This window comes from Suncus etruscus, chromosome 2 (genome assembly GCF_024139225.1).
Source record: "Suncus etruscus isolate mSunEtr1 chromosome 2, mSunEtr1.pri.cur, whole genome shotgun sequence".
Classification (NCBI taxonomy): Eukaryota; Metazoa; Chordata; class Mammalia; order Eulipotyphla; family Soricidae; genus Suncus; species Suncus etruscus.
The window spans coordinates 80,919,547-80,937,113 of NC_064849.1; the positions used below are offsets into that span (position 1 = coordinate 80,919,547).

General features: G+C 32.1%; 1 protein-coding gene across 1 annotated transcript in view; it reads left to right on the forward strand.

The window, feature by feature from the left end:
- Positions 1-17,567, forward strand: part of CDH18 (cadherin 18) — a 298,495-nt gene that overhangs the window by 120,259 nt on the left and 160,669 nt on the right. The window contains exon 3 of the mRNA XM_049768384.1: positions 8,758-8,877. Coding sequence (XP_049624341.1) covers positions 8,758-8,877 — 120 coding nt within the window. The remainder of the gene's footprint in view (positions 1-8,757; positions 8,878-17,567) is intronic.

Sequence of the window (17,567 nt, forward strand, 5' to 3'; positions counted from 1 at the left end):
CATTTTTCTGGAGTTAGTGTCACAAAATATCAAACACTAGATATTATAAACAATGATGTCTATTCTCTTACTCATTCTAAGCTGAATGAATATTTGAAGTCCTTTAATCAGCAAGAAATTTTTTATTTTGTTTTAGTTTTATTTTTACACCCCACCCAAATGTCTTCAGTAGGTTAATCCTGGTTCTGCTCTCAGAAATTACCCCTGGTAGACTCAGGGGGACATACAGGATGCTGAGGATCAAACCTGGGTCGTTTTGTGCAAGTCAAAATTCCTATCTGCTGTGCTATCTTTTAGACCCTATCAGCAAGATCATGGACCTTCTGAAATTATCTGTTCAGAGTCTCACATAAGATTCTCTTGATTTTAAAATGAGAAATCTTTGGCAGTGTATTGTAGAAAATATATTGTCCTTAATTTTATATAAAATTATCCTTGTGATTGTGTTATTGTGTATTTGTATATTCTTTTCACCATTGTTATAAGGAAATAATATATACTCAGTTTTGGGTATTGCTATACAACTATCATGACCTTTTGTTCAGAAAAGATAATCTCTATTTTTTAATTAATTATGTTTATTATTTAAAACATTGTGATTTACAATGTGGTTCATAGTTAAGCTCTGGACATACAATTTTGAGCACTAGTCTACCTCTAGTGTAAACTTCTCTCCATCAATGTTACTAGAATCTATTACATATCTGGCCCCTGCCCCACCATCACAATAAGCACATTTTTAAGTTTGGTTGTTAAAGTAACTCTCATGATTTCATTGTTTTTGACTTTATAGTTTGGATACCTCTATCTGTCCTTCCTTAACAACACAATGAATATGACTTCCATGTACTTCTGTCCCTCATTATTTAACATTTATCTTTTTCTTCCTCACTTGATTTCTTTCCTTCTAATTACTATAATCTGCATATATTTAATATATGTTAAGTTAAATACATATTGAATTATATAATTAATCTGTTATATATGAACACACAATACAATAAATGTATATTAAATATTATATATGCTATATTTATATAATATAAATTTAATCATCAAAATGTAGACAACCTCATTTAAACCAATGTATTCCATCATATAGTTCTTCTAAATACCACATACAAGTTATATTGACCTGTATTTATTTTTCTTCTGGTTTATTTTTTAATGATATTCTTTTATAACGATGTCTTCTGGTTTCATCCACCTTGCAGTGAGTTGCATGATTGCATCATTTCTTACAGCTATGTAGTATTATGTTGTATATATGTACCAAATAGTCGTGATCTATTTATATGTTGTTGGTCACCTAAATTTATTACAATTATGAGCTATTATAAAAAGTGGTGTTATAAATAGAAGTGTTTGAATGAATGAATGTTTTTTTGTCCTGGCAATGAATACCAAAAATGGGATTGCTGGGTCATGGTAGTTTGACTCACAGTTTACTGAAAACCCTTCATATTGTTTTTCAGAGGGGTTTATTCAGACAGCATTCATACGAGCAGTGGGTAAAAGTTATATATAGTTGTATTTAAATGCACTTGAGCATAGAATTTCATTCATTAAATTTGTTGCGCAACAGTTCAACTGATCACACACCTTTAAGAGTTCTGACATTTTTTATTTATATAAATTAATGAACATTAAAGGGTTTACCTAATGCCAAATAACAAAACATACTTCTAAACATATTTTCTTCAAAACTTCAAATTATGGGGCCAGAGAAGTGGTGCAAGTGGTAGGGTATTTTCCTTGCATGTGGTGACCTAGGATGGACTGCAGTTCGATCCCCTAGCAGGCCATATGGTCCCCCAAGCCACTAGTGATTTCTGAGGGCATAGCCATGAGTAACCCCTGAGCGTTTTTGGGGGTAGCATCCCCCAAAAAACAAAAAAAATCCTTCACATTTTTAAGACAATAAGTAACTGAGTATCTTTAATCAAGGTTAAAAGTCTTATATTGATTTGATATGGTAGGAAATTCTTAGCAAAGGATTAATTTATTTTTCCTACTATTTGCACTTTTCTACTTGTATATTCTGGGGCAAATTCAGATTTTGAATTACTAGTGTGTGTGTGTGTGTGTGTGTGTGTGTGTGTGTAGGTGCATGTATATGTGGGGGGGATTTGTCTTTAATAGAAGGTGACTAATACTGTTGTTACCAAAGTATACGACAAATGTAATTTACTCTTTATAATTTTACTTATTTCACACATTCATATGAGACATAACTTACACTGTTGTATGGATGACTGATCTTTAATATTTTAATATATAATCAAAATAAAAGATTAATATGCTTTTATTCTTTCTGAAACCCTTTTCTCTTCTTCCTGTTACTGCTATAATAAGCCATCTATCAGTCAGCAATCACCCCCACACTTCCTCTATTCTTTCTTTGAAACTTTATCTTTGTTTTTCCTTTTTTTAAATTCACTTGTCACTTCAATCCAAACAATTGCTTTAACTTTTACTTAACAAGGCTGGACTTTTATAGACACTTTAAGCTGAGCATACTACTCTGCTACATGTGATGTTAAACACACAGCTGCAAACAAAGTGTTATCAGACACTATTTGTCTTTCTCAACTTTATCATGAATTGTTGTTTGGAGCTACAGTCAACACATTGAAAAGTAGCTATACTTAAATGACGAATAGTAATTTTTTTAATACCCATTTTTCTTAAGTGCCATTATTCTCTGTCCGTTTTTTCTGAATCCCAGGAATCCTTAATTCTAATCAGTATTTTCCTTTGAGAGAAATAAGTTAACTGATTAAATTTTAGAGTAGTCTTGACTAAATATAAATATTTTATATATTTGAAAACTACTCTGGCTTGGTACTATAAGATTTAAAAATTCTCTATATAGAAAATATATATTTCTATATATTTATTAAATATAATATATTATAAATTTAATATTTATATTCTTTCTATATATTTCTTTTTTTCTATGTATTTTTAGTTATTAATATGTTTACATATATATTATACTGGCTAATGAAAAAGCACAATAGGTAGATACTTTAACTTGTATTTTATAACCCAGGTTTGATCCCTGATATCCCATAGAACCCCTATCTAACCAGGGGTAATTTATTTTTTGTTTGTTTTAGGTCACACCCATAAATACTCAGGGGTTACTTTGTGCTCAGAAATCGCTCCTGGCAAGCTCAGGGAAACATATTGGAAGCTTCTTGAAGGATCTCTCCTTCCTGGGAGCCGGGAGTCTAGCAGGAGGAGGTTTGGCAGGCCCCCGCCATGCCGGAGGCCTGCTTGGCTAGGCCTAGGGAGGGTGCGGGACTTGGGTAACCCCAGCACCCCTCTGCCGCCTTGCTCCAGATCTCCAGGGCTTTCCCGGGCCACACGCCTGGGCAAGCCGGTGAGTTGGGTCCCTTGGTGGAGCTTGAAGGTACCCTAGGCCTTCCCCCACTATCCATGCGGCTCCTTAGGGAGGGTCTGTGCTCAGAAATTGCTCTGGGCAGACATGGGTGACCATATGGAATATCAGGATCTGTCCTGGGTTGGCAGTGTGCAAGGCACACACCCTATCGCTGAGGTATAGCTCCGGCCCAAGTTTTTATATCTATTTAGTGACACATTGAACAATTTGGCATGATGAATATTGTTATAAAGCAAGATTTGTGTCATCACCAGAAATATTTGTACTTATTAATATTATTTTATCATCATTATTATTATCAAAATAACACTTATTATTAGAAGATATAGTCTTATTTTGTTTAGCTTTGCAAACTTAATCAAGACAGAAGTCATGTTATATTAAGCTAAAATGACTCTTTAGTGTTTCCAATATTTGTTTATATCTGTATTTTGGTTTGGGGAGGGAGGTTGGAGTCATACATGGTCATACACAGTGCTTATTACTGGCTCTGATTTGGTGATTTGGGATAACACTGGCATTTTGGAGGTAGAGTCCATTTTTAATGCTAGGGATCAAACCTGAATCTCTGTGTACAAGGTAAATACTTACCCACTGGATTATTTCTACATATCTTTGTATATTTACTTTATTGTTGAGCTCATAATAAACCAAAAAATCATGAGAAATGACATTATATTCTATACCCTTTATTTTCCTTCAAATGGTAATATTTCACTAGAATATGATAAAGTATAACCAGTTTACTAATATGATTGATTCTAAGTTTCCACATTTTTTGTTATTTTCCTAATCTAATCTAATGGTTCCCATGTGCAGAATCATTTTTATATCACCATAGATGAAATACTGAACATATCTAACAAGAGGATCCATCTATGGCCTTTTCTAGTCAAAAATATATCACACTAGTCTCTCCTCCAGCCACTGAGAACAACTACTAATCTTTTTCTCACTTCTAAAATGTGTTCATTTAAGTAAAGCTATAATCATAATATCACTAAAAATTGTATATGATACACTTAAATGACTGTTGTATTCTACATCCAAGTTGTTGTCTCCATTACGCTTGTTCATTTTTTATTGCTGAGTTGAATTTTTGTGAAGGAACTATAGGTTGACCATTTTCCTACTGAAGGACAGCTGAATTACTTTATAGTAGTTTGGGACTACTATAAATAATACTGCTATGAATATTTATGGTAGTTTTTATGTTCGCATGAAGTTTCACTGCTTACAATAAATGCCTAAGACTAAAATTTCCTAGGTTACCAATAAATATGTTCTCAGTATTCTAGAGAAAGAACTAAGTTTACACTTCTGTCAGCAGTGTATGAATGACATGATTACTCACATTCTTTCCAGTTTGGAATTGCCCATGTGTTTTGTTTTCTACATTTTTCTATTTTTGAGTTTTCTCTTAGACATGAAACAATCAATACTCCTTTTGTGAATATTCTAGGTTTTCATTTTTGTTTGTGTTAAGTGTCTTTATATAAAAAAAGTATTATTTTAGAATCTTGAGTATTAGCACAAGAGTTAAGGCACATACCTTTCATGACTGACCCTGGTTTGATTCTCAGCACCACATGATCTTGGACACTTTGAGGAGTAATTCCCATTCACAGTTCCAGAAGTATGTCCTGAGCACTGGTGACTGTGGCCCCAGATAAAAGTAGTATATATATATATATATATATATATATATATATTCAGAGTATATAATCTCAGAAGCATGACTATTAAAAGTCCATATGCAGTTGTAAATAGTCAGGTGAAGTTGTTTTATCTATTCTATTACTGTATATACTCCAGTATAAGCCGAGTTTTTCCGGCACAAAATTTGTGCCCAAAAACTGTTTATACTCGGGTCATACAGATTATGCACGCACACTGAATCAAATGCACATAATCTCAAGTCATCTTCTGCCTACTGCTGGAGTGGAAGGTGCTTCAGCTCAGTTCACAGTCACGGCTGAACTGAAGAGGTAGGCTGCTGAACGAACTGTATGCCACCGAACTATTTAACCCACAATATTCTGTGCTTTGTATGAGACCAACAGCAGTGATGATATCTGTGAACTCAGTTATGATGACAATGTCTATGCTGATACCCTCACATCAGATATAGCTGAAGTTTTGTTTGGACATACAGATGATGATGAGGAGGAGGAATCCAGTTTAGAAAGATTTTAACCTTTGTGATTTAGCTTGATTACCTGTTAAGTTATAGTTTTCTGCACTTTTTTTTAAAGTTATTGTCACCAGTTTACCATTTTTCTTTAGCAATAAATATTGAAAAACATTTAACCTACTGATTATTTAATTATTGTAATTATTTTGGGTATATATTTTTATTTTTGAAATTTACCAGTGGCTACAGCATTTTCCACCTCAGCTTATACTTGAGTCACTAAGTAATTCCAGTTTTTAGAGTAAAATTAGGGGGTTCGGCCTATACTCGAGCATATGCAGTAAGTTTTCTAGGATTCCTTGAAAGTATATGACAAATTTTGCTTAAATGTTTGTCTGAATTTTAATAATGAAGTGAAAAATGTACAGTTGAACTAATGTCATAGTCTTAAAAGTATATAATTCCTAAATCATTTAGGCAATTACTAAATTGCAATTTAAAACAGAAATGAATATTCTCATATTTAAGTAACAGAATTAATTCAAACTTTTATAAGACCAACTTAACTCTTGAGATATTTTTGATCTATAGCATAAATTAATATATATCTTGGGTTGGATAGAATAAGTTACTAAATATGCAGCAGATGATTCATCAAACTCATTCATGAATAATTGATAGCTCTTACCCATTCATTCTCTAATGTTCCATAATCCTGAAGAGATGTTGTCATGTTACATTTAGATTAGTTGTCATTAAGGAAATACCAAAATATGAACAGGTATATTTAATTACACAAAAATAATGTAAACATAAATTAAAAAGCATAATTATTTCACTAATTTTAGTAACTCAAAGCATAATATTTATTATGTGATGTTGATTTAATATTAATATTCACTTTCATATTTAAAAATCTATTATAGATAAACACTTTATGATAACCCTTATAAAATATAACATCAATGACAGCAGAGATATTACAGAGGCCAGGGCTTAGGCTTTGCTTATTTGAAACACCAGTTCACATGGAGTTATTTCTTTAGCTCCAGGTTTTAGCACTTAAGCCCACACACCCCCAATACTGCAGAGTCATCAAAGTTATCTTGGTATGCCTCTGTATTCAGGGTCAGGGCAACTCCACAGCCTTAGACTCCCACATCAAATTTACTAGTTTAGTTGGCTGAGTAATGGAGTTGTGTCCCCAGTGCATCTTTAGTAGTTTTATTTTGTCCCCAAAGATAATTATGTTGATACTGTGTAGAACAGCCTAAAGGAATGTGATCTGATTCTTGTGGGCCAGAATTAAGACAAATAAATTGTTCCTGTATGTAATCATCAAGGACATTCAAACAGAACAATAATGAGATGTCAACTCACATCACAGAGAATAGCATACATCAAACAGAACAAGAAGGAACAATGTTGGGGTGGATAAATTTCACCACCACATCCTCTGCTGGTGGAAATGTTAATTGCTCCATTTGTTTTGGTAAACACTATTAACACAGTTAAAAACTAAGAACTGATTTCTCATTGACCCATTAATACCACTTCTTGCCATATAACCTAAAGCTCCAAAAACATAAGGGAAAAGACATTCACACCCCTGTATTTCTTGCAAAACTATCCATAATAGTCAAAATCTGGAAGCAAAATTAATATCCAAGAACAGATGATTATATAAAAATATGATTCACATACACAGAGACACAGACACACACATACACAATGAAACAAAAATTGCCCAAAAGATAATATAAAATCGTTTATTGTATATTCCGGCATATAAGACAACTGGGTGTATGAGAAGACACCTTACTATTCCTGTTAAAATATAGGTTTTGGGCAATATTTGCCAGATTAGACTACCTATCTTTTAAAACACATGAAAAGGAAATTAGAAAATGTAAAATTTTATTTCAATAAGAAAATTTTAATTCAAATACTTATGTCATGCATGCACGTAGCTGGAAAACTGTCACTTATAAGCATAAGACTATTTGTCATCAAACATTGAGATCAAGGAGAGGGCTCCTCAAAGAGCAGCTTTCTGGCATACAATGATTAATAGGACAGTAAGAGGAGACAGAGTGTCTCCTCTGTGTCCCATGCAAGCTGAACAGAGGGATGCTGCTGGTAAGACGGGGGGCGGATCACTTGTCCCTGAAGCTGGATAAGTTTCAGCAAGCTGTATAAATGGCATATAAGATGACCCTGAATTTTAAGAAGTTTTTTGTGGTTTAAAAAGTTGTCTTATACACTTGAAAATATGGTTATTTGCCATGTAACTGCTATGGAACTGAATTCAAAGAATCATACTGATCAAGTTTGAGGGAGAGATACTGATTCAGAATGATCTCACACATATGTAGGATTGTAAGAAACATAACAGTGACATACTGGATGCATAAAGACAAAAGAAGCAAAGACCCAAGATATGTCTTCAGGAAGAATCATGGCACCTGGTTGGGGTAGGTGATTTGGAAAGAAAATGAGAGAAAAAGAGGAAGGGAGTGTTTAACTGGGAGGACTGAAATGTAGTGAAGTATTAACCACAAAACTCTATTGCCAGCTCTAACTACTATAACCCATTGTGTTAATATAATATAATGGATGTTGGTCTCAGAGTTGAATGGGGTGGGAGCATTGATAGAAGTAGGTGAACACATGAATGGATTGGTATTGGATCATTGCATTCCTGAAACCCAGGCATGAATAACTTTTAGTTCACAATGACTATAAAATATAAAATATAATAGCAACAGAATTCAAATAACAAGTGAATAGTTTTAATATCTTTGATCACTTTAAATGCCTAAAGAACTCGCCTACACACTAACATACAAACCATCTTTTCTCCAGTTATTTTCTAGCTATGTAGCAGTTTCATCATAACATATTTACTTTTTACCTCGAGTTAAGCCAATGCTACTCATGAGATTCAACAGAATCCAGTGGAGATAATACGAGGGTCATAGAGAATTTTATTTATATTAATAAGTACATTATTAGCCAAATGGAAATATTTGAAATATTGAGATATTTTATTTTTTATTTTTAGTACAATCGATGCCAAAAAATGCAACCTTGAGAGTTGAATCTAAGGATTAGAAGAGGTATACATTGAACATATTAGCATGATTTTCTGTGTAAAAATGACTCAAGTGCCAAACATGTTAATATATTTAAATTTGTTTTCCTGGTTACACAGGTACATCTGTTATACAGGTGACAGCTACTGACGCAGATGACCCTACCTATGGAAATAGCGCTCGGGTGGTTTACAGTATTCTCCAGGGTCAACCCTACTTCTCCGTAGATCCCAAAACAGGTTAGTTGCACTTATGTATTATATTTGTACACTTTCCTTTGTTATATTCTTCATGATATTCTATATCAGGTATTGTTATTTTAGCAAATTTGATAATACTCTTATTATTTCTAAAGCAATCTAAATAATAATTATACACATTATTTCCTATATATTTTGAATATTCTAAATAGCTTTTAAATAAGAATTATTTATTTATCTATATAAATGAACAATTCGATTTCTTTGTGTATTCCTGATACATTTAACTTTTTTATGTTAAAATTCAATAGATATACTTTAATAAATGGAATTTCTAAATATATTGCATTTGGATAAATAGTTTCATTTGCCAAAATGAAAGGCTATTACAGAAAACAAATATTTCTTCATGGTAGTGATTTCTATAACAATTTGGTGATTCTTTATGTTCATTCATATTTAGAAATTATGAATTACTTCATTTTGTTAGCCTTTGATATAAGATGATAGATGGATACCTGATACAATTGACTATAATTAATATTCCTGATGATAAATTTACTACACATAAAAACTAGGACTATATAATCTGTTACTAGGGGAAAAGGGATATGCAAATCTACAAAAACTTAGGTTGCATTTATTTATAATTTGGAATAGTTATAATTTTATTTATGTTGAAATACAAACTTTTTATGGCAATTACTAAAATTATAGATGCTCAATGATATATAGAGCTACACTTATCCTTTAATTTAGAAATTATTTTTACAAAATATCAAATTTTACTTTAAAATTAATATCTTCTGAAAATTTAACTGTCAATGATTTGTTGGTCAATTATACATTTATTTTTCAAGTAAATTTTATATTTACCTTTCAATTATCATCTGAGAAAATATCAGATAGTTTTCAAACACTAGTGCATGTTATCACCTGTAATAATGTTTAAACTGGTAGTCATTTGATTGCAAATCGTTGTTATTAAAAGAATAAGTATGACTAGCATCTAATATACATGGAACATAGAACATTGCAATGTTTATTTAAATCAAATGTCACCTCTCAAGTCAAAAGTGATATTATTAGTTTTACATAGTATTATAATAAATACAATAAAGACAGTTTTTAGTTTGTTTTCCTATAGAAAGATGAGTATTTGATTTTGTTATAGTTTAATTGGGTCAGGTTAGTTATTAATAGTTTTTTTCTTCAATTTCATTTCACATCTTTTCTTTGCTGTTCTTCCCAATGACCAATTTGTTACAAAAATGCCTTTTTGTATTTAATGTGATACTTTATTGTTATGTTTCCATACTTGCTGGAAATCTCATATTGTATAGTTTTTTCAAACCAGATGCTCATTCAGTTTCTTTCCATTTGTGTAATTCTTGCGCACATACTCACCAATGATAACCCTCTTTAGTTGACACACTAGGTACTGTGTGTGAGTGTGAGAGAAGGTTATAGGATCAGTTTGATTGCATATGTGTTCACTAAGATTCTGGCCATATGACTCACTCACACTTAATACTTTTTGCTGCTTGTTTGGGATACATACCCCTCTTTGGGCTGTTTATCTACAATGGTTGCAGTATAGCTAGATATCATTCAGGGAATCAGGGACTGAGATCAGCAAAACTGAATCATATCATGATTACTTCTTATGGGATGCTGAAGATTTCAATTGTGACCACAACCACTCACTTGCAAGAAAAATGCTCTTTGCCTCTACACTGTTTCCTGAAGCATTCCGTCACATTTATTCTCTCTTCCATGTGCTATGTATTCCCAAGTAACTGGGAATACTTCATAGTTTCGTTGCAGGTAATAAATTGATCAAGTTACCAACATGCTATTTTCCTGTTTGCTAGTGTGTAAATTTAGAAATATGAATCTAAATTCAATAAGAAATTTTATACAAAGTTTAGTCTTTGGGACATCATAGGTACCCTATGAAGTAACCTGGTTATGCTAATTGAGACTGAATAGAATTTACAAAGTTGCATTGTGAGCCATAACAAAACTTTGAAATAGCACTGGTACTCAGCAATGGCCTTCCTTATCATCTTGATGCAGAATAAATACATTTAGAAATTAGGGATAGGCATCGGTTTTGTAGGGATATTAGTTGAAAAACAAGTATTTTCAAAATTCTTTCTTTAGCAGCAACATAAACTTAAAACAAATAACATGTTAGCTTCTATTTAACCATCTCAAGTGTAATTATTTAATACAATTTTTTAATTTTAATTTTTTTGCTTTTGGGGCCATACCTGGTGATGCTCAGGGGTTACTCCTGGCTATAAGCTCAGAAATTACTCCTGGCTTTGAGGAGCATATGGTACTCAGGGAGATTCAACAGCAGTGTGTCCTAGGTTAGCGCTTGCAAGGCAAACACCCTACTGCTTGCGCCTCCATTCCGGCCCCTAAATCAAATTTTTTAATTGCTTATAGAAAGTCATGTATATATGTTTGGGTAAAATAAGTTAGCATCTTTATATGATTTATAGATTTTAATACTGTTTTTATAGTAGCTTGAATAAATTATCAAATTCTATCAAAGCACTTCAGATTTGCTTATTATCATTGCACATTTTTTGAATAATATCTTTATTTAAGTCCCATGATTACAAATATATTTGTTGTCATTGTAAATTTTTAATGAGCATTATTTTCTTGTATTATTTAACATCTCACTTATAGTCCTTTAGGAATTTTATATTTGCTTTTTTCTAGTCCTGTAAGATATATATAATTGAATAATTTTTATTGTACTCATTATTTTTAAAACAATATTAAATTTTATAATAATTTAAGTATTTTAGGAGCATTATAGTTGATTTATTATATTAGACATTTTATTAAAATTTTATAGTGTCATAAGTTCACCAAGCAACCACCCTGAATATTTAAAGTAGCATATTTTATAGCTAAGATATTAACAACAAAATTCAGAGTTTCTAAATTTCAAATAAAAGTCTTTAAATAAAATATGATTTGGGGAAAGTAGCTTCTAAGCAGTGATTTCTGAGGTTAAAATATTTTATATTATTACCACAGTTGCTTTATTTTCCAAAAGAATGTACTATATTTCTCATATTGAATTTGACCTTTCCAAACAGCTAAATCAGAAAAGACAACAAAGTTATGATTCTAAGGTTTCTTTCAATAATCTTCTTCCTCTTTAATTTTCTTTTTCTTTTGGACTTATTGGTCTAACTTAATTGTAAATAAGAATGCCAGTCGATATCTATATCAGCACTCAAACTGCCATACCATGGAGTAGGAAAAAGTATTCTTTGTAATCAGAAATTTCCTGATGTTGAAGAAGAGAAAAATAAAATCAACCCATATGTTGGTAGAGAATTATGAGTTGGTCCTCATATTGCCTTCTAATTAGATGTATCTCGATTGATTCTTTTGCTTTACATGTTAAAAAGATGTTTCCCCATTGCCTCCTCATCTGGCTTTTTCCCCTCCTTTTGAGGTGGGCATTGTTTTTCCCAATAAAGCTTGTTTTGGAGGTCTGGAGGGGAAGCTGCCATCTAGGCTTGTAGTTCCACGTGGTGGAGCAACTGACTTGCGGGTGAACAGCTTGTGGTGTGAGTTTCCCAACTGTGTGTGGATTATTTCCTGCGTTGGAATTGCTGCTGGGCCAGCATCTCTTGTCTTACCCGGACTTGGGGCATGGGGATCCCTCTTCCTCTCTAGGGACTGTGGAACACACAACCCAACTTTTTACACCTTTTTTCTTTGAAGATAAATTCTTTCTCCATTCTTTCTTTTCCCTAAATGCTATTGTGTGGTGGCCTCTGGGTTGAAGAGGGGAATATTGCACTAGTGAAGAAGGGGGGTGGTATTCTGTTTATGACTGAAATCCAACTACGATCATGCTTGTAATCATGATGCTTAAATAAAGATTAAAAAATAAAGTAAAAGAAAATAAAACCTAAAAATGAAAAGAAAAAGAAAAATGAGAAATTTCTAAAAATGAAAACTTAAGAGTAATTATGACATTCACAATAAGGAATCTACATTAAACAAAGCATTAAATATTCCAAGTTCTTGATCACCTGGGCAATAGGACACTTCCAATGTCATCTTCTCTGGGTGGGTACAATCTAGATATACTCAAAGAAAATTGATGATTTTGTGTTCAGGAGTTAAGCTGATGGTACAAGGCACTATAAATTGTGCAAGGGATCAAACCGAGATTGGCTGCCTGAAAATCATGGGTCTTAATCTGTGTCTATCTGGTCAATAGTGTTCTAATTAATCAGCTATAGCCTCCTTCAAACTTTTAATGCATTCAACTTCTGGAGATGACTTTTATTTTATAAATCAATCTAGTTGTTCCTAATCTTACTTTTTAGTTTGTAAGTTTGTTCTGAAGTCACATGCTACTCTGCCGAGGGCCACTCCTGATGATGCTTAGTGGACCATATGATCTGGGATTTTGCCCTACAAAGCAAGTACTCTATCCTTGCATTATTTAGCTCAGCATTGATTTCATTTCAGTATCACAATTCTTTGTTTAGTGTGTTTTTATACTATAGTTTAGAATCAGCAATATTGATACCTCCAATTCTACATGATTTTGTTTGAATTTTTCTGGGTAATTTTGCTTATTTGGAGTATTTTATGGCTTCATTTTGATTATGGCAGCGTTTACTTAACGTCTTCTAAAAATCTATTATAAAAACTTTATAGGTGATGAATTGGAATTGAGTCTGTACAATGGTTATCATAGCATTATTATTATTTTAACAAGGTTAATTTGTTTAGTATGTGAAAGCATTGTATCTCCACTTTCTATACCTTTTATCATTTAAGAGTTACTTATTAAATTAATGGAAATGATTTATTCACCTTTGTTCTTTTTTCTCTATATGTTTTAAAATAAAGTTGTTATTGTAGTTATACCAGTTATATACAATCTATTCGATAATATATTTTCTTTTTTCTTTCTTTCTTTATAAATAATTTTTATTGTGCCCAAAAGTGAATAACAAATCTTTCACTGTAATATTTAAGGTACATTGTGACAATGACCATTACTTTTGGCTTTTGGGTCACACTTGGAAGTGCTCTAGGGTTACTTTTGGCTTTGATTTCAGGGATCATTCTTCATGGCACCTTGGGGACCCTATGGGATGCAGTGGATCATACCAAGGTTGGTGTAAGAAAATGTCCTATCTGCTGTGTTATCACTCTGGCCCCCATATTCAATTTCTGATAGAACATTTATGCAATTTTTCTATATAATATTTTTTGTTTTGTATCATTCTTCATGTATTTATCCTTTGTATTTGTCTTTTTTAGTTTCTATGTGGTGTTTTGAACATATTAATATTTTAAGGTTATTACAAAATTTTTGAAAATACTTCAGTTGAGTAAACTATATCTTATATTGTCATCAGCCATATGCAATATGGAAAGTCATACCTTTCCTGACCTATTTATTTCAGCAAATGTTTCTATACATATTTTTATTATACATATTTACTAAGTTATAATACAGTGATTAATAAAATAATAGTAGGTCTTTTATGTCAGCATATAGAGTATACTATCCAAATGATCTTCTTATATAAAAATTAATGAAACAACAAATTTGTTTTCAATATTTTAAAATATATGCCATGAGAACTCCCATTTGATACAGAAAACAACTAGTCGAAATACAACCTAGGAGATCCAAAACACAATATAGAAAAGCCCTCTGTATTATAATGTTGATCATAGAACTATTCACAGTAGCCAGAATTTGGAAACAAGCCAAGTGCCTGAGAACAGATAAAGAGCTATAAGGGGATAGAGTGTTGCACAATGGATAGGGCATTTGTTTTGCACAGGCCTACCCAGGTTTTGATAGCTGACTTTCCATATGGTCTCTGAGTCTGTCAGGAGTAATTTTTGAGTTCAGAGTCAAGAGTAATTCTTGAACCCTATTGAATGTGGCCCAAAAACCAAAATTTAAAAAAAAGAAAGAAAAAAAAAAGACACTATGGTACAGCTAAAAAATGGAGAAACTATGGTACATCTATCTGTTAGGAAAAATTAAGTCATCAAATTTGCTTATAAATGGTTGGATATGCAGAGTATTATTCTGAGATAAATCTTTGAGAGGTATAGACATCAATGATTGCACTAATTTTTTAAATATATTAAAAAGGTATTATGGAAACAATATAAAAAGAAAAATTAAAATCAGAGCCAGGAGGATCACTCCATGATAGAAAGCTTGCCACAAAGTATGGGGAAGTCCATTTAGGGCAGAAGAGGGGCCACTATGTGACAAAGAGAGTGGTAACTGATCACTCTTGAACAGAAACTGGTTTCTGAAAAAAAGATAAAGTGATATGTATGATACCTTTTTATTAAAAATATTGCAAACACAGGAGAGGGAGGGGAGAGAAAGAAAGATAGATAGGGGGAGAGAGAGAAAGAGGGAGAGAGAGGTGGAGAGAGAAACAGAGAAAGACAGGCAGAGAGAGAAAGAGGGGTAAAGAGAGGGAGTAAGAGAGAGAAAGAGAGAGAGATTCTGACCCAAAACTGGGGAAAGGAGGGTTGATACTAGGGGTTTGGTGAAGTGAATGTACACTGGTGAAGGGTGTTGTACATTATATGAGTAAAACTCAATCATGAAGAACTTTATAACTGAAAAAAATCTTTTATGAACAACCTTGTAAAACCACATTGTTTACATAATTTTTAAAATAAATTATAATTTACAGAAATTATATTTGAAACTACACTAAAATTTTGAGTCTACAGCTATTTTGGAATGAAGGCTATATATCGAGGTAGTAACAAAAAATAATACATTCTATAGACTGATAAAATTGATCCTAGATTTTCTCAGGCAGATATATAAAAAGACTAGGATAGAATATATTTGACATTGAAAGGTTACAACTTTAGAGAATTTACACTTATTTTTACTTGATAGGACCTAAAAGAGATACTTCCATGATTCCTTAAGGTTTCCTTAACAAAGAGAAATACTGACTAGAAACTGCATATTTTCAGGTAGGCTTCTGTGGTAGAGAGAGAATGTCTTTTTGAACTGACATCATATCTGATAAAGTTGCATTGGCTCTCTCTTTTTGGAAACTAAGGGAATATACTTCAGTCTGTCCAGATAACTGCTTGATTTCTAACCTTAATAAATTCTCTTTAGTGGCATTCCCATTACTGAAAATATTAAAGTGAAGAGCTTTTCATTTTCTTTCTTGTGACCTGAAAAAATACTTTTATTTTGTTCTCTGATTTTAATGAAATCATACTTTATTCCTTAAATTACATTCCTTTGTTCAATATACCTGGTTTTCTTTAGGAGTGTTCAATCATGTCACAGTGTCACATTTTCTTTTGATGAGTTCCTAGAGTATGATAAAAAAAATTCAAATTTTTGAATATAGATTGAAAGAAATGATCCACAGTTCACAGACTGCTACTGTGCTTACTAGTGAAATACAAGGCCTTTGTATCAAACATTTTTAAAGATTCAAATGCAAACCACTTATAATGTGCTTAAAGTTAAAGGAAAATTATATTTAATATAAAATAAAAATAAGTATTTTATATTTAGGAATACAGTTTAAATAACAGAACAATTTTTGGATTGAGAAAAGACTATCCTTAGTAAGAAGTTTTTGATTTACATGCAGTTGTCCTAGGTTCAATTTCAGCCTCCCAAAAGGCCACTGAGCTCTGCCAGTTTTGATCTCTGAGTGCAGAGTAAGTTCTGAACACAATGTTCAAACCAAAAAGAAAAAATAAAATAGGTCTGAGCAAGCATAAATGGTAGAGTGTTTGTCTTACAAGTGATTGACAGGGTTTGATCTCTAGTATCCCATGTTTCCCCGAACATGCCAGGAGAGATTCCTGAGTTCTGAGCCAGGAATAATCCCTGACCACCGCCTGGTGTGACTACAAACCAAAACAAACAAAAATAACAGTAAAGATTAAATCAGATTTATGTAGTTCTAGTAACTTGAATTATGTAAAATATAGTGCTTAAATTAACCTATAGAAAATAATTCTTTCTTGAAATAAGCCATACTATTTTATTTTATATTTAACAAGTCATAGAATCACCTAGAGCAACTATTAAATATAAGAGTATAAGAAGCAGCAGAGAAATTATATTGTCAGAAAATATACTGTGATAATTTATATCCACCTGTGCATTTTCTTTCTTTATCTTTTAGCAGGCATTACATTATGCATTTCAATAGAAATTTCCAATTATTTCTGTAACTCATGTAAAAGCAAAATTGCTCACCGTAATATTCACTTGAACTGATTCATCAGTAAATATTTATTGCTTGCCCTCTATGTGTAAGACTCTGTGAAATGTTAAGTCTCAATTAAAGAAGAGTAAATTAGAATCTAAATAGCTGATGTCTTCATTTTAAAATTCTAATATATTATTCAAAAACAGAAAGAAAACTTCCAAATTTGTCCTCAGAGTTGCTCAAGGTAACATTTTTATGTGTCCCCAGTAATATTTGAGTAATATGTTTGTCTTTATTTTAAATTACTTTATATATAGTGTATTTAGAAAACAGAGTAATAGTATAGCAGGCAGGACAATTGCATTGTACAAGAATGATGAAAGTTTAATTGCTGAGACTATCCCAAATGTTTTCTGAGGCCTCAAGAACTGATCACTGAACACAGAGCAAGGAGTAAGCACCTTGAATGTGGCCTAAATTTTA